The sequence below is a fragment of the Aristolochia californica genome, unplaced genomic scaffold (genome assembly GCF_029961685.1).
Source record: "Aristolochia californica isolate CCGP_79_NKW_82.1479 unplaced genomic scaffold, dmAriCali1.0.hap1 SCAF_6, whole genome shotgun sequence".
NCBI classification, from domain to species: Eukaryota; Viridiplantae; Streptophyta; class Magnoliopsida; order Piperales; family Aristolochiaceae; genus Aristolochia; species Aristolochia californica.
In genome coordinates this window covers 37,392,864-37,418,845 of record NW_027182257.1, presented here as the reverse complement: position 1 = coordinate 37,418,845, position 25,982 = coordinate 37,392,864, and the positions used below count along the sequence as shown (strand labels likewise).

At 33.4% G+C, this 25,982-nt stretch overlaps 1 protein-coding gene across 3 annotated transcripts in view; it reads right to left on the bottom strand.

Moving 5' to 3' along the window:
• Window positions 1-15,623, bottom strand: part of LOC137934120 (DNA-directed RNA polymerase IV subunit 1) — a 59,557-nt gene extending 43,934 nt beyond the window's left edge. The window contains exons 1-12 of one of the 3 annotated variants that reach the window (XM_068778356.1): window positions 15,425-15,623; window positions 13,802-13,920; window positions 13,296-13,419; window positions 12,823-12,947; window positions 9,430-9,495; window positions 9,136-9,336; window positions 8,901-9,050; window positions 7,255-7,410; window positions 5,333-7,156; window positions 4,978-5,147; window positions 2,635-2,701; window positions 2,434-2,549 (exon numbers count right to left, since the gene is read on the bottom strand). In XM_068778356.1, coding sequence (XP_068634457.1) covers window positions 2,434-2,549; window positions 2,635-2,701; window positions 4,978-5,147; window positions 5,333-7,156; window positions 7,255-7,410; window positions 8,901-9,050; window positions 9,136-9,336; window positions 9,430-9,495; window positions 12,823-12,947; window positions 13,296-13,419; window positions 13,802-13,888 — 3,086 coding nt within the window. In that variant the 5' untranslated portion in view covers window positions 13,889-13,920; window positions 15,425-15,623. Of the gene's footprint in view, window positions 1-2,433; window positions 2,550-2,634; window positions 2,702-4,977; window positions 5,148-5,332; window positions 7,157-7,254; window positions 7,411-8,900; window positions 9,051-9,135; window positions 9,337-9,429; window positions 9,496-12,822; window positions 12,948-13,295; window positions 13,420-13,801; window positions 13,921-14,613; window positions 14,703-15,424 lie in introns of those variants that run through there. The other 2 variants (XM_068778355.1, XM_068778357.1) reach the window with 2 other exon arrangements.
• Between the last annotated feature and the right edge of the window lie 10,359 nt (window positions 15,624-25,982).

Sequence of the window (25,982 nt, the reverse complement as noted above, 5' to 3'; positions counted from 1 at the left end):
TACTGCAAATGAATGTTCCTAAATCTTTTTGGGGAGATGCAATTTTAGCTTATTTTTGGATGTTACTTGTTTTGTTCATATGTTTAGAACTTTTGTTGATAAGTTGTCACCTCGGTCTATCAAATGTGTTTTTCTGGGATATTCTCGTGGACAAAAAAGGAACAAATGTTATGATCTTGTTCGACGGAAGACATATGTGTCAGCCAATGTGACCTTCTTTGTACATACTCCATATTTTCCATCATCTATTGAGCTTCCTTTATCATTTGAATCTCCTTACAATAGTCTCATTCATGTTGCAATTTTGGATGTACCAGCTTCATCAAGTTCTTCATTGCCTCTTCGCGTTTACAGTCGTCGCTCTCATGCTCCTGGAGTGCCTCCAACAGTTACCTCTATAGAACTATCTTATCATGATCCACCAGCTTCCTCATTACCTGCAGATCATGTTGTCTCTGATTTGGACCTGCATATTAGTTTACGAAAAGGTAAGTGATCTTGTACTTCTCATCCGACATCCAAATATGTGCCTCTTGATTTTTTATCCCCATCCTTTAAGTCCTTTACTATATCATTGTCTACTTCCCATATACCTCATTCAGTACAGGAAGTCTTGTGCTCTCCAGAATGTACAAAGCTATGAATGATGAGATAAGTGTTTTGGTGTCTCAGGAAATATAGCGACTATGTGATCCACATGCAGGTGCAGCTATTGTAGGGTATCGTTAGGTTTATACTATCAAATATAATGTTGATGGCTCTATTGAACGGTACAAAGCTCAGCTGGTGGTGAAGGGATATACGCAGACTTTTGGAGTTTATGCCTTTGAGATATTCTCTCGTGTGATTCAACTTTGTTCGGTACTTATCTTAATATTTGTGCTTGTTAACAATGGTTGTGTATATAGAGCAACCTCTTGGGTATGTTGCTTAGGGGGAGACAAGAAAGGTGTATAAGTTGCTAAAGGCAATTTATGGACTTAAACAGTGTCCACGGGCTTGGTTTGAAAATTTTAGTGATGTGGTACTACAGTTTGGGTACTATAGGAGTCATTGTGATCATTCTATGTTCCTACTTAAAAGGAAGACTGGTATAGTGGTTTTAGTTGTCTATAGAGATGACATTATGTTATCTGGTGATGATTTTGATGGTATTACAAAAGTTAAACAATATCTGGCCACACATTTTCAAACAAAGGATTTGGGCTCTCTCAAGTATTTCCTTGGCATTGAAGTCGCTCGTAGTAAGCGAGGTATTGTTCTTTCTCAAAGAAAATATATATTGGATATGTTACAGGAGTATGGTTTATTAGGTGTTAAACCCATAGACACCCTCATGGAAGTTAATCATAATCTATATGGCACCCAGGTTCCTACACTCAAGGATAAAACACAATACCGACAGTTAGTAGGTAAACTAATCTATGCTACAACTACCAGGCCAGATATCTCATTTGTTGTGGGAGTTGTAAGCCGATTCATAGAAAATCCTCAGAAAGTCCATTTAAAAGCTTCTCAAGAGGATTTTGAAGTACTTGAAGGGTGCACCTAGAAAAGGTCTTTTGTATACTCAGAATGGGAAAGTTGATGTACTTGGGTTTTCTACTGCCGATTATACTGGGTGTAAGATTGATACACATTCTACGTCAAGCTACGATTGTTTTGTTGGAAGGAACCGGGTAAGCTGGAAAATTAAGAAACAGATAGTTGTGACTAGGTCCAGTGCAAAGGCCGAATATTGAGCAATGGCTCATATAGTTAGTGAGCTTATGTGGATTAAGTCCGTGCTTCTTAAGTTTTGTTTTACGTTACTTGACCCTATGGTTATGAATTGTGATAACCAGGCAGCCATTTTTATTGCCAGCAACCCTATATTCCATGAGAAAACAAAACATATAGAGGTTGACTGCCACTTTATTAGAGATGCAGTTATGCCGGGGAAGGTGGTAACTCCTTATGTAAAGTCTTCAGACCAGTTGGCAGATATATTTACCAAGCATTTGGGTACACGTGAATATGTATCCGTTAGTGACAAACTAGGATTGTTTGATATCTACTCTCCCGTTTGAGGGGGAGTGTTAAAATACAAGTCCAAGAGTATTTTGGTCATTTCTCGTATCTTCCACATTACATTTTCTCGTATCTTCCACATTACATTTTTCTCTTATAGTATGGCTGTTAGATAGAGAAAGTCTTATTTTATCTCTTATTTTAAGTATTGAGGGGCATTTTTATCCTTTTGTAAATTTTCACTTAAACCCTAATTATAAAGAAGTTGGAAGGTCTTTCTAGCTCGGATTCCAAGGCAGCAAACCTGCTCTCTCTCTCTCTCTCTCTCTCTCTCTCTCTCTCTCTATATATATATATATATATATTATATTTACTAGGAAACCACAAAAATAAAACCTTTCTATAAGAGAGTAATGAGCATACCCACTGCAGATCTGCAAACTAGGAAGTGATCTTGTTTTTCTTCTTGAAGATTTATATACTCTAATGAGTGCATCTACAACTCCTTGTATTGACAACCTTCTTTTCTTCATCATTTCCTGGAAAGAAAACATTGAATAGAATCAACCAAAGAGATGGAAATAGAAAGTTAGAAAAAGAGTTATATATCACACTGCATACTACCTGACATATATGAAAATGACCAACCCATGGACCTAATTCAACATCACAGAATTCCTGCTCAGAGAAACTAACATTCAAATAGACAAGAACCAGTCAGCGATGACATTTGAGAAGTCAATCAGCAAAAGATGCAGTAGAGCTCTTGGATAATTTCAACCAGGAACTCTATATTGTCTTATATCATCTAAATAAGGATTTAAATATTTTATTATTTGAATCAGGAATACCTCATTGTGTTACATTGTTCTATATTAAATCAATAAGGACGCTATAATATATGTAAAAAAAAAAGTGGGAAACATCCATTACATAACAGGAAAAGATAGAACTTACTAGTAGGGGCATGACTCCTGTTAATCCTACTTGCAAGCTTCATAACAAGGTGGATGAATCTATTCACAAACTTCTTCTCAATTATTCATTTGCTCATAAAGATTGGGGTATGGTTTATCAAGATTTAAAATAAGGTGCTCCCCACCAGCTTCAAGGAGCTAAATTATTTAAAACAACTTTTGGCCTCTTCCAAATCTCAAAAAAATCATGTGGAAAACTTGTTCTGATTAGGTTCAAAATTTTGACATCAGATTCGTTAATACGTCGGGGAACGCATGTTTTGGACCCTCTTTGCCCGTTCTGCCTGTCCTCCACTGAAACTGCGGATCATATACTTTTGCATTGTAATTATGCGCACTCGGTATGGACAAAACTCATCAGCAAAATTGGCTTGCAATACTGTTCCTCCCAAAATCTCGTATCTACGATCCACGCGATTACAAAGGTTAATCTCCCTAAAATTGGAAAGTTATTAATCTCCTATAGCGTCGGTCACATTATCTAGGCCCTTTGGAAAAAATGGAATAACAGAAGGTTTAACAAAAAATCCCTTCCTGACAATATTCTTAGCAATCAAATTGTTGGGCAAGTCACCTCTTGGATTCGTATGAGAAAAGAATTTAAAAGTCTTGAAGGGACCAACTTTCGAGAGAATTGGGATCTTGTTGCAAAAATGTCTCATCTCCCACGCCCACTGACTATGGAGACTTGGTCTCTTCCCCCAATTGGATTCTTTAAGCTAAATTTTGATGGAAGTGCATTGGGTTATCCGGGACCTTCTGGATATGAAGGGGTCATTCATGACGATAAAGGAACTTTGCTCCTTTCTTTTTCCATGCCAATTGGAATATCAAACTCAACTACAGCCGAGTTATCTGGGTTGTTTAATGGCCAGGAACTGTTTCATAGGAGGATGGTAGGACCTTTATATGTCGAAGGCAATTCTCAAGTTGTCATCAATTGGTGTAAGAGGACATGTAAACCTCCTTGGCATCACTGGGATCTTTTTGATGATATATGTACTTTAACTTCTCAATTACAATGTATGTGGAATTGTATTCCTAGATCCGCAAATCACTTGGCGGATAGTCGGGCTAAATCAGGAGTTTTTCTCCAATATCTTGTTGTGGAGGAAGTTCCTGTTTAGTAAGGTTTGTATTTTTTTTCTCTCTCAATAATATATTCACACCTTTTCTCAAACAAAAAAAAAAAAAAGGTTCTACAGCACATGTGGAAGGAAAAGAATCAAATGGTTTCCAAATAACAAGAAAACTATGGGCAGCTTCACTGAGAAGCTTCCTGCTACAGTTTCATGATCGGGCTCATGGATGGGTTTTAAGAGATACGGTGCTCTTTTGAGAAGGAAATGGAGTTCTACTATTATATCTCCTACTCAACCTCCAACTATTCTTTCATGGAATCCCCTTGGTGATAGTCCCATCAAGCAATACTTCGGTAGTAGTTCCAAAGAAAAACATGGAGCTGCTTATTGTGGCATGGTCTTTAGAAGGTCAGTAAAGAATATTCTTCCTACTAATTTTAGTTCATCAGAATCCATCGACCCAAATGAAGCTGAGGTGAGATCTATGCTTGCTGAAATTACACTTTTTTCAAGCAATTTCTGGCCCCTTGGGTCATTGAAGGCAATTCCTTGGAAGTTATCAGCTGGTGCAAGTCCAAAGCACAACTGCTCTGAAGATTCAAACATTCTGGATGAAATTCACAAGAACAAAGATTGGCTAATATGATGATTTGTAAACTCCTAGGTTTGCAAAGAATCTTGCAACTAGGCTAGCTAAACAGGAAGCTAACCAGAAATATCTCGATGTGTATGGTCATCCCTTCCTTTTTCTATTAATTCTTTCATAAATGAATGACCACTCTGGGTTTATAGTACTGCTGTATTTATCCCTCTTTTGGGATGTAATGCTGTTTGGCTTTTGTTCCTAATAAAATTATCACTATCTTTAAAACAAAAAATTAAAAAATTAAAAATTATAAACGACTTACACAATCATGACAGTTGCTACAATATCTGAAAATAAAACTCTTTCAAGATGGCTCTTAACTTCCAAAGCTCCAAGCTCCTGACCATTATTCCATCTCCTTAATTTGTCAGAGAGGTAAATGGATATTGTCTGAGGTCCAGAAGATCCTTTCCCACTACATTCCATCAGCTTCTGCATAGCTCACAAAGTATTAATTCTACATACAGCTGTTTTTTTTTTTTTTTTTAAATGTGATTTTTTTTTTTTTTGAAAATGTGATATTTAACTGTCCACGTAAAGTAACTAAACACTTCATTAAAATTTTATGAATGCAATTCCTCAAAAGATTCAGATGGACAAGCATTAAGAAGATTCACCTTCAGGTTAACCAGTGGAGATGTTTCTGTCGTTATAGGTTGATCTAGAGCACTATATGCAGCTTCAGAAACGGAACATGCAGCTAGTGCACCAACAGGTTGCCCACCTGCCCCGCGACATTCCACTGAACATTCACTATCAGGGTTATCCGTAGAAGTACCATAAGAGAACTGTATTATCTTATTACCATAAGCACTTCTTACTGTACCATCATATGCAACAGATATGTCCCGCATGTAAAACATTAGTTTTCGTGTCAGAGTGCCAGGAAGATCTGCATTATCACTAAAAAGTGTACCTCGACTTGATAGGGCATGGACAAAGCACTCTAATGGATTCAAGCCACCAAGAAATGAGCTCCTCACAAATCCATAATAAGCAGTCTTCTCATGCAACCCCCCAAACATTTCTTGATCCAGGATTCTGGAGTCAAGCTTGGATGGGATCCTAAAAGATAATGGAGTTGTTGATTGTTGCAAGCCAAGGCACAAGGATTGCTGAACGAGTTTTGTCAAATTACCATTGCTACCAGCATTTACCATCGCCAGTATTGAGTTGTCCTTGAATGCATAGTCACAGATCATACTTTGGAATTCTTGATTCATTTCTTTGTAGGCTGAAATACCAAGGTTGAAGCACACCTTCTGTTTATTGAAATGAGACTTGAAGTCAAAAGATCGATCTTGACCGCTTTCATCATGCATGAGAAGATGTTGCTCTGCGCTAGCCATGATCCTGTCTTGTGTATGGCAAATGCTTTCTACTTCTCCTAAACTTAAACCAACTTCTTCCATAATTTTCCTTCTTGCATTTGAATCAGGAATAAGGTAAAAATCTAACAATGATACACTCAATCCTCTTGATGAAATCCACTCACAAAGGATATCCTGAGCAATAAACAGGAATTCAAGACCTTGACATGGATAGCTTTTGATCAAACTTGAAAAAAGACTACCTTGTGTATTTCTCAGCCAAGCAGATCTATTAGACGAGGTAAGTAAGTGGCCTTCCTTGATATGGACTCCATTAGATGGAAATACAAAATTAAAGCTCTGGGGAAGGACCAAGCTGAATAACCGTTTCCCAGTCCAAAGTAATTTGTTAGTCACCGGTGTTCTATAAATGGTAGGGTCCAGGAAGTAATGGTGACCTAACATTTGCATCTGCTGAATTTGGAATTTGTTTAAGAAGATATTGTCACTTGTCAGCAAATAAGCTGCAGTCAAACTATCATGAGTCAAAGATAGTAGATCATGACCATTTTGTTCATTAGCCAATTGTTGATTCAGTGAGAGCAGTTCTGAGAGTTCTACCCTGCATTCAACTGATTGAGGAATAAATCCATGCAGGCAATCTCCATCAAAATCCCCTTTAAATGGAGCACAAGAAAGAGGATTTATAGAAACTACAGAATCTTTGGGAAGGATCTTTACAGAAAATGCAAGTAGGGAATGGTGATGAACAGATGGAGGCCTGTTTATCAATACAATATCACCATCTCGCAGAGGTCTATCTACTCTATCGCCTAATTGAAGGTTTTTGACACCCCTCAGAGAAAAAATGCCACCTTTTTTAAGCACGTATGCATTTTTGCCAAACTCCTGTAATTTTTCCATGTTTTGAGAGTTGACATACTCAGCAATTACCAATTCTCCTGAAATATTATTTGGTATTCCAATTTCCCCCAATCTAATCTTGGGGTCACCAACAACCACCATACGAAATGTATTATCTGATCTCTTTCCAAGAACAGTATCCTTAACCCACCTCAAACCAGACCCTTGGGAATCGGTTTTTGTGCTAGAGGAGCTCCTATTAAACAACTGCAACAATAAAATCCAGACATTAACAATTGGCTGTGACAAAAAGAAATATATGGCACTAACAGTCTCAAGAATCTAGCAGTTATAGCTTGGCTTGCCTTGGACACTTTTATGCAATCCCAAAGCCGATTTCCTACTTCAGTTGGAATTGAAGAACCTTGGCCAACACAGAGAGACTGAACACTCCTGGGCCCAAAAACGTCAACACGCCGCTTTATGTCTACTAATCGTTTGTATGCCTTTGTTAGATCATCCTGCATCCATTTAACAAGAAATTAGAAAACATAATACAGATTGTGTTCCTACCTTCGCCCTTCCACTTTTATTTCTGTCTTAGACTAATATGAAATATTTTCAGTTTTTTTGTGCACGTTGAAGTTAAGGGTATTACTGTCATTTTACACACGTTACATTGTCCCACTAGTTTACATAGAAGTCAAGTAGTGACAAGAGTATAAGAGTCTTTTATTTTCCTCTGTTATTGACACATATGAACGTGTTGGAGTATAGGGTTTCTCATTTCTTATAATCTTCAATTAATTGTTTAATGTTGAGTAGGAAAAATCCCAATTTTTTTTTTTTTTTGAACAATAGGAAAAATCCCACACTGATAAATGTTAAGAAACATTATTGATTTATGAGGTGAAGGAATAGCCCCCTTAGTTGCTAGCCTTTTTGGGATTGAAGCAGACTCAATCCAACATGGTATAAGAGCAATAAGTCCATAATGGAGGAGTTTGGAGGCTGTTCTTCCTGTTCTTCTCAATCTACGAGGCTAGGAAAGTGAGTTCTACACCTGCCCTCGGCAGATTTCTCTTTTTGTACCATAGCCTAAGAGTTATTGGCTTTGTGCTACTGCTTGAACAGTAGTTAAGTATGGTTGTGTCCCTAGAGAGTCAAAACTATTGTGGAAGTAAGGTCTGGACCGGATCTATGCCTGTGCCATCAGTATTGGGTTGCATGTAGTGCTTGCAAAAGCCATTAGAAGTTGGATAGTTGTAATTTTGGTTGTTTTTACTTGTCTATTTGCATCCTGTACTCTATTTGTGGTGCTGGAAGTGTAATGAGGTGCCCTAGTAGTTGATTAGAGTGGGACCCATAGGAGTTTGCACAAGTTATTGTTCTATTTTTTTTTTTTTTTTTTTGAGGAAGTGAAGTTTTATTCAACAAACAAAGAAACAACAAGCAAGCAAACTACACGAGCACTCCCTTTACAACAAGGGATTGGAGGGAAGCTTCCTGCTTAGCAAGCAAATCAGCAACAGAATTAGCAGACCTAGAATGTGAGACCACCACCCGGAGTCACCCTCGATATGAAGAGAGCCTAAAGCTCGGTGGTGGTAGAATCTGTAATTCCCAGAGGGTCGGAGTAAGTAATGAGCTGAGTACCAAAATTTAGATTTTTAAAAATTTTTTAAAAAAAATTATCTTAAATTTTACCAAAAATATGTTTTTACAGGATAAAAAGATATTTTAAATAATATTTAAATTAATTTATCATTTACATAATAATAAAATTATATTATTGTTTAAAATATTTTTTTTAATGACCTCTGCTTATATCAGAACCAGATCAACCGAAAGGTAGACCAATTGACCTAGGTTCAAGTGGACCTAATCATCTTTCTAAGTCATGCTTTATAACATTGAAAGAAAGTTAAATTCTTTAAGATCGTGAGCATAAAATGGAAAGAACATAAAAAGAAAGAATACAGCAAAAAAGAAAAGGAAAAGAAAGACAGACAAAATGCCAAGCTTGAGACCCATCTTCCATCTTCTCCATCACACGGCTGCAATTAGCAGTAACAGGAAAACGTCGAATAAACATCAACTCCTTCGTCAAAGAAAATTTTGAAAGCAAATCTGGATGAAGATCTTTTATCAAGCAATACACCTAGTGAACGAACAGTAAAAGGTTAATGACTGCAAAATGTATGCCATTAAGAAGAGATTTCAGGAACTAGCATAAATTATCTTACCTGGTAAGGAGAGAAAGTCATCTCAAAGGATGAAGCACTTTGTGGTTGTTGAACTTTCGGGACAAAATCCCAATAATCGTCAGGTAACTTTTCACAATCATATTTACTCCGAAATTTCTCTTCATTGACTATAGCAAATATTTCCAGTGTTCTCTTTCTGTATTTATATTTCAGTTGGGGGTACCTCTCAATGGATTTCCCCTTTTGAAGAAGATGTAGCAAAATATATTATATAAAAACATTCAATTAAAAGAACATTACAATAACAAAGTGTAGGAAAAGATCAAGACTTACAGAGCAGTACTTACAACCCATATTCCTATACTTCCTTTGCTTTAATAATGGACTCAAGCCCACATCCTACCACAAACACAAGAAGATCAATGAGACAATCACTGCGTGCCATAGAGGTAATCATCAGAAAGTAAAAAAATGATATCTAAAGAAACAAAAGTATAAAGAAGACAAAGTGGGAGAAGAGAATAGGATGGCAGTTCTGAAAGAAAAGAAATAGGGGATCTTTCAGACTAGTACTTGGACAGGTTGACCCCCCTGCACAACTACTCAAATTACAATCCAAATAGACTGATCATAGGATTACTACTCGGACATGACTTGTTGGTTCCAAGTCAATTCTGGTTTGCATATCAACTATTAACTAAAATACTCAAACAACTTCTACACTAACATACAACCAGTATACTTTTTAAGTACATTTTTTTTGTGAAAAATGATAAGAATTTCATTAAGCAATACAAACAACACAAAAAAAAGACAACAACAGTTGACCGTTCTTGTATTGTTTGTATCCACTCGTTTTAAGTTCAATATAATTAAATGTTCCATTATAACTAGGACTTGTTCACTCTGCACGACCAGAAATACTCTATCTGACATCTCTAACAACCCCCCTTGAAGTTGGAGAGTACATATTGTGGACTCCCAGATTGGAACAGACAGATATGAGAGAACTTGTCAACAGGTCTTGATGAAGGTGTCAGTAGAACAGGTGCCGAAGGTCAGATGGGTCAAGCTCAAAGGGTTCAAATTTTCGGGCTTGGACTTGGATTGCTGAACATTCTCAGGGACCAGCAGATTTTTTTGAAATAGAGCACATGTTTCAAAACTTGGAAGCAAATAAGTCCATGAACTCACACAGAGGCGCCCCATCCAAGCAGCTATTCACTCCTTAGAGGACACTCAAATTATTAATTTATCTTTAGCAGCACACACACAAGGTGACGACCTCCTACAACGAAATATCTTCATATGGAAGTCCTTATTTGGATATGTTGTGTAATTTCCTTTCTACCAAAATTTTGAAGATTCTTTTGAAGTAATTTGGAAGGTCAAGTATAAAAGAGCTAAACAACTAGGAAAACTTTTTGAGTTGTTAAACTATGGTAGGTGCATTTTGTTGCAAATTTTGCCTGAACCCCCCTTGCGATGTTGCAACTGGCTTTGTTATCAAGTCTCAAAATTGTCTACTGCCTATGTTCCATTGCCATCTCTCGTTCTCAAAAAACTAGGAAAACTTTTTGAGTTGTTAAACTATGGTAGGTGCATTTCGTTGCAAATTTTGCCTGAACCCCCCTTGCAATGTTGAAATTGGCTTTGTTATCAAGTCTCAAAATTGTCTACTGCCTATGTTCCATTGCCATCTCTCGTCCGTTTGGAGTCACTATTTTAAATAATAATTAGCTTGTCAGCAAGGTGTGGCTTATAAAAAGACCTTTCTTAAGAATTGGTAATTGATATTAAATTTTGATGATAGCTTAAAAAGTCATTGTCAAAAAAGGAAATGATAGCTTAAAAGATAAGCTAGGTCCAACAGGTGGTTGAGGAATGATTGATGATAACTTGGGGATGGTCTTATTTGTATACTCTACTCCTTTCATTATCATTGACTCGATTAAAGCTGAGTTGGGAGCCCTCCTTCAAGGTTTTAATGTTTTCAGTGATCCTTTTTTCCAAGATTTTTGGTTGAGGAACACTTTGTTATAATTGTCTATAAGGCTTCCGGTGCTCCCCATTCTTTCCCAGACAGCTAAATTGGCTTCGAGAGTAGTGACATTGCCTCTTAGTTTATATCATATTATAAGCATGGTTTTGTGACTCACCTGCATCAACTCAGACTGGAAGCAGGCAGGTTAGGTTGGGAGATCAAACTCAACCCTTCAACAATTAGCAAGCAGCCACCCCCTCCCCTCCCCCCCCACCCCCCCCAAAAAAAAAAAAAAAAACAAAAAAAAATCCAATATTCTTTCACTACCATTTTCTTCTTTCTTCCGTTGTATTTAGGAGGAAGGGAGAGGAGGAGCTTTCTTCCTTTTTTTTTTTTTTTTGTTTGAGTAAGTGAGTTTTGAGAGTTGTAAGGTTCTAGAGTAACTTTGCAATTATAATGTTCTTTTATTGAGTGGCATGAATTAGAGGTATTTTACTTGTCGAGGGGTATTTATGTAATTGGGAACTTTGTCTGGTGCTTAAGAGACTAGGCATTGAGCTTTTCCCTAATTCTCTCAATTAATCAAAGACTGCAGCAACTACCAAAGTTGACAGGTTTCGAGTTCTTCTCCAAATATTGAATTTTCCAATTGTACACAGTATCAAAGCGTATTTCAATTAAAAAAAAAATCAATCTGATCAGATGCACTTTATTTTTCTCTTCCTTCTTTCTCACTTTCCTCTTCCCAGGCCTGTGCCAGTCCTCCAGGTCATGTGTGACTGCAAAAGCCTTCCAGGTTGCATTCCTTTTGTGCTTTCACCGTTAGGGTAATGATCTAACTGCCTCTTCCTCCTTAATGGATGATGGTTAAGTGTCTACCCTCTTTAAAATCGTAAGTTACCTCCGAGAGGGTTCCTAGTACCTATGCTGCCTATATAAATAGACTAACAGAAATGCTCCCTCTAATTTCTCTAGAAATATCAACGAAAAACAGCAGAAAACACGAGAACTTTTTCAAATAGTATGAAATGAAATTATGACATTAACTGTTTTAAGGTGGAAACTACTGTCAACATTGATGAAGTGTGATTTTTGGTGTGATGGGTAGTTCTGTCCCTTCACTTTATAATTTTCTTTAGTTGAAGATGTAGGGACATATAGTAATTTTAAGTTATTATTTTTAAATGATTTTTATGTTATTATTTCAGAATTAGTAACATACAGGAAGAAACTCCATTGAATAATGTATCTTTCAGGGGTATTTTAGTCCTTATGCTTACAGGTGAATGAGTAATTTAGTCACCCTCTCACTTAGCTAACTTAGAAGAATGTTTATATTAGGTATATTTTGGTTTTTCCGTAACAAGGAGATATAAGAGATTCTATATTAGTAAGAAAGGCCTGTTTGTACTTTTCCTGATTGGAACACAAGTTAGTCGGGATCGACTTCTGACCCTTAATTGAGTGTAGTCTTTCTGTCAAGAACCAGAAAACACTCGTTCCTCATGCTTGACTCTTTCTCTTCTCTCTTGTAAATAGTCTCTCTACTCTTCTACTTACCTAATTGTACAAACTCAGAGGAGGCTACTGACCTCTTGCATCTATTTCCCTCATCTCTTCTTCTTGTTTCAATCCTTGCTGCTTTTAGCCTTCTATTTCTTCTACTCTTTCTTATATTTTACATGCTTAATCATTAGAACCCAAAACAAATGCATCAAAAAAATAGCATGAATGACATTTACCTTAGTTTTCTTGCTCAACTTTACAGATCCACATCCAGGACACAACTTATTCAAAAGCTGTACAATTTTGGGAACATTGTATGGATGACAAATGTTAGCAGGCAATTCAATATATCCATAATGACCTGCAAAAATTTAATTAGTGTTTCAGACCAACTATCTAACTTTCAGGCCCAACCCATCAATTCTTCCCCTTTCCTTTTCAATGCAGTAATAAGAGAAAAATGGGTCCAACTACATTATCAGGCCTTAACGCAACAAAATTTTAACATAAAGGGATGTAAAATGGTAGGCCCATAAGTATATAAAAAGATCCAAGTGACTAAATTATAATAAATTTGTGATTCCAAGGCATGGGTGTGGAGAGCAACCAGATCCATCAGCCACAAGTAATATTATCCAACAAACCAATCTTCGGAGATTTATGCTAATCAATGAAAAACCTAGAGAGGCTGAGAAATAAATGCACTCACCATCACAATGTTTTGTATCAGATGCACCACATGTATAACAATGGGATGAGAGCTCATTAGGCACTCCTAATTTAGGACCAGTTAGATCACTGTTCTCAGTAATTACTATGTTAGAAAACAAGTCCTGAAAAGATTTTACAAAATAAATGCACCATTAGTAACTCAAATGGAACATAATACATCTGAAAGGAAAGTGAAACACAATGTATCCAAACAACAGAACAGATTATTAAACTAATCTATGATAGTTAGAGTAATATCTCATTAATCAACAGTATAACAACCAATAATTTTTTGAAATATGACCTTACCAAAAAAACCAGAATATTAATAGTATAACCACTGCCAGAAAAACTTTTCAGAAATAAACAGCATAAAATGCAAAAAAAATGTTTGTGTGTCATTAGGTGGCAATAGTAAACAGGAAATAAAAGAGAAAAGAAAGAGAGAGAGAGAAAGAGAGAGAGAGAGAGAGAGAAATAAAGAAATGGAAACTGTGAACTTACTATACTGCCTGCAGTCAAAAGTTCAAGTTTTAAACCGGCTATATTTCCTGACGGCACCTGTTGCTCTGTAATTCTCCCATTATCCATTTTTAAACCAAAAATTTTAACTGTAATCAAGCCTGCAAATTCAAATGCTCCCGCACAAAAATGTAAGTATAATATAAGATGATGCAAAAGCAGAATTATTAGCTAAGTGGCTGCTCTGAGTGGGGTCAAATCTCTTAACCCACAGACCAAGAACATCAATTGAGGTTCAGTTCTCAAAATTAATCATTATTCATTGTCACAACTCACACACTGATGATATTCATGATAATTGGAAACCAAGCTATTATGGACAGAGACCAGTAATTTCATGTACTATAACCTTCTGAAAGTGAGCACTTTGTCTTCCAGTTTTATATGATAAAGCATTTAAAATTTCTGAATTTTTAAAGTACCATTTCATTCAAGTTCCAGGTTGAAGAAGACATGGAAAATGACATTTTTAAAACCAGATTATTAAGTTTGAATTCCTTCAGAAAGAGACTGACATTTGTTTCAAAATGGTGAAAATTTCATTAAGAAGAAGAATGCACAAAATTACAAATGCAAGGTCAACAAACAGGGCAATAAAGTAAATAAAGACAATACATGAAAGGCTGAGGCCCAAAGCCTCTAGAAACCAAAAAACAAAAAAATCAACACGTATCCAGCACATAGGAATCACACTCAACAATATGCGACAAAGAAGCGACCATTTCTAGCTAGGGAATCAGCAATGTAATTGGCACTTCTCTACGCAATGCCAGATAACCAAACAATAGCACAACCTCCAAATCTCATTATAAACAGACATCAAGCGCCAGGAAGACCTTGACAGAGCTGAGAAGCAACTGCTCGCCACCGCTGTCTCCTTCACCAACAAGAAAGGATGAGAGATATTCCTGATAAAGACAGTCCAGGAAGTAGTGCATGAAGTTCCGTCTCCACAAGAGTCACAAATACCCATTTGTAAACATTTGTAACTTGAGAATTCTTAAATTAGCATCGTATGCAAGATTCCAGGAGAAGCCAATTTTGACACGTGGAAACAATATTTATATAACCGAATTATTTAAATTTGAATTCCTTAAGAGAATTAGATTCTGAGCTTCGTTCACATTCAAACTGCTAAAACCCAAACTAGTAGCAGTCCTTTAATTGGACTAGTAGAACACGTCTGGACTAAATAAACCCCCTTTGATTAGTGATAAGTACCTCAGCCAACACCACTAGCAAACTCAATCAAGACACCTTACTATCTAATACCGCGTTCCGTGTCTTCCAAAACCATAATGCTCTCAGTAAACCCATGAATCAACAAAACCTAGGAAAGCTCTCAGTAAACCTACCGAAAATACACGGATAAAGAACAGACAGAGCAAAAACATGTTGCATGCAAGTCAAGAGACTATCACTTGCAGAAAGAAGAAATACAAAAGGCAGAAGTGACACACAAGAAACATGCAGACTGAACAGTCGAATAAACAGAAAAAGGAAAAAGTACATTCAAGAATGTCTTCCAAAATCAATAAGTGAGAGAAGAAAAGCCAAAGAACACATAACACTAACAGCACAAAAGAAGAGCTCTCTGTTACGTACCCTCGGTACTGGGGTTAAGATTCTTTCCAGAAGTCAAAGAACCGAACCACCGATAACGAAGACGAAAAGGACACAATTACACGGAAACGAAACAGGACGCCGAAAGACAAACAGAGCACGACGTCGATTTCCTCCTCCAACCGTAGTTGGGCTTGCCTGGTAGGAGCAGACAGTCTTTCAGGCTTTCACTTTTAGGGGGTTAGTGCACGATGTAAAAGTGCCGGGGGAAAGTGGGAGTGAAAGTGAACGGAAAGTGGGAGGGAAAGTGAAGTATTTGTTTTTATAAGTATGCGCAATGGAAAGTGTACTGTAGGGGGAGTTAGTCAACAGTGAAGTTGAATAAATTCCCCCTGTATTACTTAGTTCATTAAATTACATCAGTGTAGGATGAATTATATTGAAGTGAGATTATATCACTTCATTCTCTCAGGCAAAAATCAGGGAATTTGAATTTAGCCCGATTTTCTGAATCAACCACTTGAAGCGTGCGACGCGCGTTGCTTCTTCCCCCTCCCCCTCCCCCCCTCCCCCTCCCCCCCCCCCCCCCTCTCCCCTCCAAAAGGAAAAATTTCTTGTCATTTTCGTTTCTCCTCTCCCTCTCCCGACGATTTTTTTTGCTCCTTTTCTTCCTCTCGTCTTCGCTCTCTCTACTTTCTTTGCTTTCTCTTGTCATCTCTTATTTTTGCTCTATGCTTTCTCCGTTTGCCCCAGTTTCATTCATCCTATCTCTCTCTTTGTGCAATACCTAGGGTTTCTACCATCGGCATCTGTGCAGAGCAGCGGAGCGACATTTGTTGCCGTGAGGTTGATAACAGAATTTCATAGCAATTTTGAAGGTCTCGGAGCCGTCTGGGAAATCCGAAATCGAAGGGCTTTTTCGCGGCAGGGCTCTTCGATGACGACAACTTTTATTTTTAACTTTTTTCACTTTTTAAAAATTTATTCTAATCACACGTAATTAGTATATTAATTTATAATAAACTTTAATGATTAATTAGTTTAATTATTCAATTACTATAATTAATTAAACCACTGGATTTATATTTTGTGTTAATATATTATTAATTAATAATACGCAAAAATATATATTATGTTTTTGATAAATTAATATATTTATTTATTTATTATGTTTTATTTTGTATTAAAATAGAGAGTTTTAATTTTAAAATATATCTTATGTCATTACAAAATGATTTATTTATTTATTATATTTTCTTATGTTATTTTAAAATTTTATTTATTTTAAATAATTTATTCTAGTCACACGTAATTAGTATATTAATTTATAATATATTGTAATCATTAATTGGCTTAATTATCCAATTGCTATAATTAATTAAACCATTGATTTTACATTTTGTGCCAATATATTACTAATTAATAATACATAAAAATATATATTATGTTATTGATAAATTAATATATTTTTTTATTTATTATGTATTTTTTATTTTGTATTAAAATGGTGAGTTTTAATGTTAAAATATATCTTATGTTATTAAAAAATAATTTATTTATTTATTATATTCGCTTATGTTATTTTTTACTTTTTTTATTAATTTTTAATATTTTTTTCTAATCACACGTAATTATTGTTTTAATTTATAATAAAATATAATCATTAAGTAATATAATATAATTTTTCATTAATTAGGATATTAATATATTTTAATATATTATAAGTGTAGTATCCATGTTTATTTTGGTTAATTATCTGTTTAGGTATATGTTCTATTTAAGTATATTATAAAAGGTTACTCATTCTCTTCTTTATATTGTACTTTTCATTTGGGGGCACTAACACAAGAATCTGTTTTCTAGTGCACTTGAACTCGTCTACACTAACACCCAAGGATGAGTTGAAGTTGAATCAATTCATTTAAGTTCAATTCAATTTTTCACTTCAATTCAAGTTCATTGTAGACTAACCCCCCACCCCCCCCTGTAAAGTACTTGTTTGTGTTAGTGTGCACAATGTAAAATATAGTGTAAAGTACTTGTTTGTGTTAGTGTACACGATGGAAAGCGTGATGTAAAGTGCAGATAGATTATTTATTAAATAAAATATTTTGATATATCTGACTTTTAGAAAATTAAATTAGTATTATTTAATAATTAAAATATATTAAATATAACAATTACACAAATGCTTACTTTTATATTATTAAAATTGTAATCAAGTTTTAATTTTGTAATATCTAAATATGAAATAATTATACAAATATCGTACTACAGAGCGTACTACACAAACATCATAATAATAAAAATAAAAATAACACAAATATAACTCAATCACCTTTTTAATATAAAAAAATTACAACTGTACATAAAAAAATACAACACAAAAAATATTTAGTGGCATTAAAACATAATATTTAATAATTTTGCCACATCTGAATTGCTAAAACATCTTGATAATATGATGCTCTTGCAGATTTTACTGCAATTATCTTTGAGTACTTCTTTGAGTATCCACATCATCCTCAACATCATCACTACTATCGATATCTTCATTTTCACTTTCATTGTTATCTTCACAATATTCTCCACCAGAACAGAAGTTGTAGAGCTTATAAACAGAAGTTGCAGAGCTTATAGTAAACAGAAGTTACCACAGCGAAACTCCTTATTCCTTGTTCAGTCAAGCCAACCATGGACGAGGATTAGGTTATTGTAAATTAGAGACATACCCCCATACATGCTTAACTATGTAAAATATATTGCTTTTATTAAATACTAATAATGATTTTTAATAGCTAATGCTCTAAGCAAAGACCTACAATGACCAATTAACCATCGATTTAAATAAAGAAATTTTTACCCTATTTTCTTTCGAATAGAGTTGGAGAGGTTGTAGAGAGGGGAGAGAAGTGGCCGACGGTCGTCGGTGCTGGGGACGGCGAGAGGAAGAGAGTCAAGCGTCGGGGAGAGGTCGCAAAGGGGGTGATTGAAATCGCCGACGATCGCAAGCGAGGGAGGAGTTGGAGAGATTGCAGAGAGGGGAGAGATGTCATCAAAGGTTGTCGGTGTTGGGGACGACGAGAGGAAGGGAGTCGAACGCCAGAGATATATCACACAAAGGGCGATTGAAATCGCTGAAGGTCGGTCGCGAGCGAGAGAGAAATTTATTTTTTCTCCGAAACCTTCGTTCGACAGAGCCTTCCTTCCCGACAGCTCGAGCCCGATGTAATTGAGAAAGGGAAAGTGAATTCAGAGCTCGACCCCTTTGAATTCACTTTCCCTCTCATTATGCCTAAAACAGGGGAAAGTGAAATACATTTGTATTTTATTTTCCCCCTGTACTTACCCTAGGCACTAACGGCTTTTGGCATATTTTACCCAGCGTAAGTGAATATTTCACTTACATTGGGCACTAACAGGGCCTAAAAGAGTCTTTAGGCAAAAATGAAGTGGAATGAATTCCCTTCGCATTACCTAGTTTATTAGATAAATTGGTTAGTATAGAATGAATTACTCTTCAAGTGAATTATGTCACTTAATTCTCTCAGGCAAAAATTGGGGAATTTGGATTCACACCTATTTTTCGAATCAACCAATTGAAGCGCGCGTTGCGTGCAAATTTTTTTTTTCTCTTTCTCCCTCCCTCTCTCCTGTCGGCCATCCTCCCTCTTGGCCTCCCTCTCCTCTCCCTCCTGGCCTCTCCTGGCCTCCCTCTCCTCTCCCTCTCGTCCTCCGTTGCAGAGTACAAAAGGTCGAGCCCCTGTCGTTCCTCCCTCTCGGCCTCCCTCTCGTCCTCCGTTGTAGAGTACGAAACGTCGAGCCCCTATCGTAGAGCCTCTCGGCCTCCGTCTTTTCACTCTTGGCGTACCGTCGTGGCCCGCAGCCGTTGTCGGCTGGCTTGCAGCTGAGGAAGACGATGGTTTAATTTTTTCTAAGTTAGGAAAAATTAAACCATCGTCATTAAAATAATAATTTAGAATTTTTATTTATAAAACAATTAATTTTATTTATTTAAATATATTTGATAAATTATTTTAGTTTAATTATCCCTTTGCTATAATTAATTAAACCAATGGTTTTAAATTTTGTGACAATATATTATTAATTAATAATACATAAAAATATATATTATGTTATTGATAAATATATATTTATTTATTATATTAGTTTTTTTATTATTGTATTAAATTAGTGGTTTTTCAAGTTAAAACGTATCTTATGTTATTAAAAAATAATTTATTTATTTATTATATTCGCTTATGTTATTTTTATTTTTATTTATTTATTTTTAATAATTTATTCTAGTCACATGTAATTATTGTATTAATTTATATTAAAATATAATCATTAAGTAATATAATATAGTTTTTCGTTAATTAGGATATTAATATAAGTGTAGTAACCATGTTTATTTGGTTAATTATCTGTTTAGATATTTGTTTTATTTAAATATATTATAAAATATTACTCATTCCCTTATTTATATCATGCTTTTCATTTGGGGGTACTAACACTGGAATCTGTTTTCCAGTGCCCTTGAACTCGTGTACACTAACACCCAAGGATGAGTTGAAGTTGAATCAATTCATATATGTTCAATTTAATTATTCACTTCAATTCAAGTTCATTGTGGACTAACCCCCCTCAAAGTGCATTAAAAATGAAATATAAGTAAAAACAGAGAGAAAATAAAAGAATTATTTAAAATTAAAAATTAAATTAAATTAATGTGCATAATAAAAAATATAATAAAAATTATTTTTTTGTGTTAATGTATAGTGAAAAGTGTAGTGGAAAATATATAAAATATATAAAGTGTAGTGAAAAGAAATTTATTAATAAAATATTTTAATAGATTTAATTTTACAAGATATTTTTTATTTAAATTTTCTATTAAAAGGTTAAGAGAGATTTTAACTCGTATGAATTTAATAAATAATTAAAAATTAAATTAAATGAATTTATTTATTTATTAAAAATAAAATACTTAATCAAATTTTACTTTTATAATATCTAAATTCTTAACCAAATTGTTACTTCTTTAAAATCTAAATTCTCACTAAAAAAATATAAATTAAAAATAATATTAAAAATATAATTTATGAAAATAATAAAGAAGCCATTTTATTGCACAAAATTTAATTTTATAAGATAGTTTTATTTAACTAAACTAAAATAATTTTTAAATTAATAAATAATTAAAATAAATTAAGATTAATAAAATGATTAAAAAAATCCATATAATTATAATATAGATAAATGTCAATCAAATTGTTACTTTACAATATCTAAATTCTCACTTTTGAAATATTCATTAAATATAATATTAAAAATAAGCAATATAAATAAATAGAAAATAATATTTTATTATATATAATTAATTTAATAGATTTAACTTTTATTTTAGATAGTTTTAGTTAAAAAAAACTAAAATAAATTTTAACTTGTTTTCAATTAATAAATAATTTTAAAAATAATTATTTTGTTGGTTAAATAGAAAAATAAAATGATCGTAAAAATAATTAATTTTATAATATCCAAATTCTTTATCAAATTGTTATTTTTTTAATATTTAAATTTTCGCTATTAAATTAGAAATCAAATATTATATTAAAATCATTATTTTATATAAATAAAAATAGGGAATTTAATTATATACAATTACTCTGATAGATTTATTTTTATAAGATAATTTTATTTAACTATTCTATTAATGAACTAAAATAAATTTTAACTTGTTTAAATTGATAAATAATTAAAAATAAATTAAGATTTTTAACTTAATTAAATGTATAAAATAAAATAATTAAACATATACTTAATTTTATTATATCAAAATGCAAGAGTGAGAGGGCAGAATGTGCATAACAAGAGTGAAAGTGAATTCATTAGCCTTAGGGAGTGATTTCACTTTCACTCGTTTTTCTTAAGAATGACTAAAAGTGAATTACTTGGGGGGTTAGTCAACGAACATAAAATTTGAAGTTCATCTTCATCTTCATTTCAATCATCCATATGAACTTGATCTTCGAAATGGGTGTTAGTGTGGATGAGTTTATGTGCATTGGAAACCAGTTTCCAGTGTTAGTGCCCCCAAATGAGAAAAACGTGCAAAATAAGAGAATTAATAACTTGTAATAGTATATTTAATTAAAATATAATACTTAAACATTAAATTAGGTAAAATAAATATTATTACTACACGAATAACTAATTTAATGTATAACTAAGATATATTAATATACTAATTAATTGAGTTATATGTTATATTAATTAATGATTACTTTTTATTGTACATTAATACAGTAATTGTGTGAGCCAATTAACTGTGCACATGGTTACTCATAAAAAATAAATAAATAACGTTAAAAAAAAATAAAAAAATATAATACAATTAGTTATTAATTTATTGATAATATATGGTATTCGTTAACATAAAAAGTCATGATTAAACAGGAATAATCTATCAAATGCTAACTTTAACATTCTATATATTTTTACATATTATTATTTAATAATATTTTCCATTAAATTTAAAACCATTGATTTTATTAATTATAAAAATGAGTTACTTAAACCAAGTGCTTGAGTTAAAAATATTTTAATTACCACTATTAAATCACTAATACAATAGAGTAAATAAAAAAATATGATTAATAAATAAATAAGTATATTTAACTATATTTTATTTGCCACACTTAAATCTTAAGTTTAATATAGTAATAAAATTTTGAAAAAATTAAATAAATACGTATAAAACTTTATTAATAAGCTAAAAAAAATATTATTCAAATAACGAGTACGTGCATTTAATATTAAAATCATCAAGTTACAAGTTTAGTATATATAAACGACACTTGTTCAAAAACTATAAGATACAACCATCATTTATCATTCCACATGGAAGTGGCTATGACATCTTGAAATTGTGCGGCTCTTGTGGATTCTAATGCACGTTGCCTCCGAAAGATTGTTACTTGGCTACCCTCATCCTCAAGACCATCGTTGTTGTCGTTGTCTGTATCATCCATTACACCTAATTGGACCGCATCACCTCCTCCACCGAGCTCGCCACCCGAATGATCATCTTCATCTTCAAATAGATCATCGTAATCCTCTCGACGTATATAATTGTGCAATACACAACAAACAAGTACAATTTTTGTCTTAATCTTAAAAAAAAATGGAGGAGCGCCTTTCAACATTTGAAATCGAGCTTTTAAAGCACCAAAAGTTCACTCAATAGTATTCCGCAAAGATGAGTGTCTTCGGTTGAATAATTTTTTTTCATTTCTAGAAATATTATCTCAAAATTCTTGCAGATGATACTGAGTTCCTCGATATGGAGCCAAAAATCTCGGAAGATTTGCATAACCAGCATCGTTTAGATAATATTTACTTATAATAGAAACAATATTCCACATAAAATAATAGAAGCTAAAATAGATAAAAAATGATTGCATAAAAATATATGATTTACCTTGAGGTACAAAGATTTTATCTCAACGAGTCAATGAGTCCTCCAGTACACGGGAATCAGCTGTTGATCCCTCCCATCCAGTAAGTACATAAGTGAATTGCATGTTAAATGAACATGCTGCCATCACATTTTGTGAGAGATAACCCTTTCTATTCCAGAACCTTGGTTGTTCTTCAAGTGGAATGTTCGCTTTGATATGAGTTCCATCAATAGCCCCAATACAATCCTAATTATACATTATTAATTAATATTGACTAACTTTGTATATTAATCTAAAATTGTTTATTTAGAGGAAGTGGTGTTACCTTGAAGTACGGATAAAATATTGAACTGGTTAAAATCTTCGAGTGTGTGCGCTCCGAAGGCCGTATGACATAATCAGAGTGCAGTTTGAGGATCGCATCCAACACCTTGTTGAAATACCTACTTATGGTCCAGTTCGATCTATCAAACTTCTCTGCTGTAACACTATAAGATTGTTGTTGACCAACAATTAGGAGAAAATATGCAAATTGTTCTTCAACTGAGATGGTCTTTGTGGCTGATATAAACCCTCTACTAGTAAGTATCTTTGCCAATTTGCGAAATACTATTTGATTCATCTTGTAAACTTTTCGAAATATAGCAGGTGATTTGTCTAGTGCATTTTGAAAATACAATGGACCATTAATCCCACAAGAACGTGGTGCACATTTGTTGCACTGGTAGAGATAGTATCTTCCCATGGCGATAAAGAAAGTTGTGAATGCAATCATAGTTGCAATTTTTTCTTCGTTTGTCATAATGTCCATGGAAATCTACAAATTCAATCACCTATAAGTCATAAACATAAATAAACATCAATCTTCAATCATAACCTATTTGCAATCACACCTATACACAACCATATTCATCCACATTCCCATATCCTACCTTCAATCACATCCCTACGCATAATAAGTCTTGCAACGTTTTAATTCAAACATCATACCTAATACATAACAATATTCCAAAAGAAGATAGTGTATTTAAAACGCTTTACAAATTGTTTGTTGCACAATATTTAAGCCACTCGACCCGCTCTTCCACTGTCATCTCCGTAAAATACTCCTTCTTACTTGGTGTATCCAACCATACAGGAGCACAAAACTTCAAGTCTACAAATAGGTAGGGGATTTCCCTGAGGGCTTTGACTAGGGGTGGCATCGAGCCGAGCCGAGCTTCGAGCCGAGCCGAGCTTCGAGCCGAGCCTCGTCTCGAGCCTAAAATTGTTATCGAGCTCGAGCCCAACGAGTTCGAGCCGAGCTTCGACCAAGCTCAAGCCTCAACATACATTTAAAACTTTTCAAAAAATATATATCGAATAAAATGTATATAAAATTATGCATACATTTTGCATAAAATTGGGCATGACCTCTACATAAAATTGGGCATAACTTATATATATAATATGTGTATAAGATTGGGCATAACCTCTACTTAAAACTGAGCATAATCTATATATATAATACTTATATTAAATTCGGCATAACCTCTACTTAAAATTGGGCATAATCAATATACATAATACCTGCATAAACACTCCATAAACACTCCGTAAAATTGTCTATACATTCCATAAACACTTCATGAAATTGTTTATACACTCCATAAAATAATCTAAACACTCCATATACTGCATAACATTATAAATAAACTCCATACAATAATCAAACACAACAAAATTAAATAAAATATCACTATCAATTTACAATCACCCAAATAAAAACTATAAATCCTTTAAATAAAATCCTATTACTATTACAGACTTACTAGAAAATTACAAAAAATATTTTAAATTTTTCTTAGGAAAGTTAAATGGACCTCTTATTGCCTTTTCTAAGGAAATAAATAAAAATTAATAATTAATCTAATATATTATTATACTTATCGATAAATTTTTAATCACATCAAATGTTAAACACAAAATTGCTATGAAAATTGCCTCATGCTCAAAGTATTATATCATCAACTGTCAAATACTTATTCAAAATTTTTCTATATGGTTTTCTAACCCATCTTGGGAAGAAAATCTTACTTAGAAAATTATATGATTTTTTAAAAAGAATTTATAATTAGAAAAATATTTTGAAAAAACATGAAGCACTAATGGTCCCTATATTTCTATTAAAAATATTTTTTCAACATTTATTGAAAAAACCACTAATAGTCTCTAGAAATGTATTTCTACTAAAAAATCTTTTCAATTTATTTAAGAGCCATGAGGAAGGGACAAAGAGTTTTTTTTTCCCTTGTTTATGATTTCGCATGTAGGGGTGGCTTTGAATAAATTATATATAAAATTATGCATACATTTTAAAAAAATATAATGATAGGGGAAGTTCAGGATTGAATTTCAATAATGGATTAAAATGCACCAATATTAATATTTTTTACTCCAATTGTTGTCTAGCTTGTTTTGTAATTTTTGAATCTGGCCATATTTTATTATGGCCTCCTTAGTGCCCCTAGATAAAAATTTATATTCTAGGAAAAACTAAAAATATTTTTCCTATGATACGTATTCCCAAAAAAACCTTTAAATAAAATCTTATTACTATTACTGACTTATTAGAAAATTACAGGAAATATATTAAAATTTTCTTAGGAAAGTTAAATGGACCTTTATTGTCTCTTCTAAGGAAATAAATAAAAATTAATAATCAATCTAATATATAATTATACTTATCGATAAATTTTTAATTAAATAAAATATCGAACACAAAATTGCAATGAAAATTGCTTCATGCTAAAAGTATTACAGCATCAACTGTTAAATACTTATTCAAAAATTTTCTATACAGTTTTCTACCCCATCTTGGTACGAAAAATCTTACTTAGAAAATTATATGATTTTTAATAAAAAATTTCAATTAGAAAAATGTTTAAAAAAAATGAGACACTAATAGTTTATAGAAAATTATTTCTATAAAATTTATTTTTAATTTTTTCCAGAGGAAAAATTTTATTTTTTATTTTTTTATTTTATGATCTCGCACGTGCGAGATCATATTCTCGCAAGGGAGGGGGGAGATTATTTCTCCCCTGTTCTGGTTTTCCGCCGAGACGACACGGAGGGAAGGGGGTTACGGCGCCGGG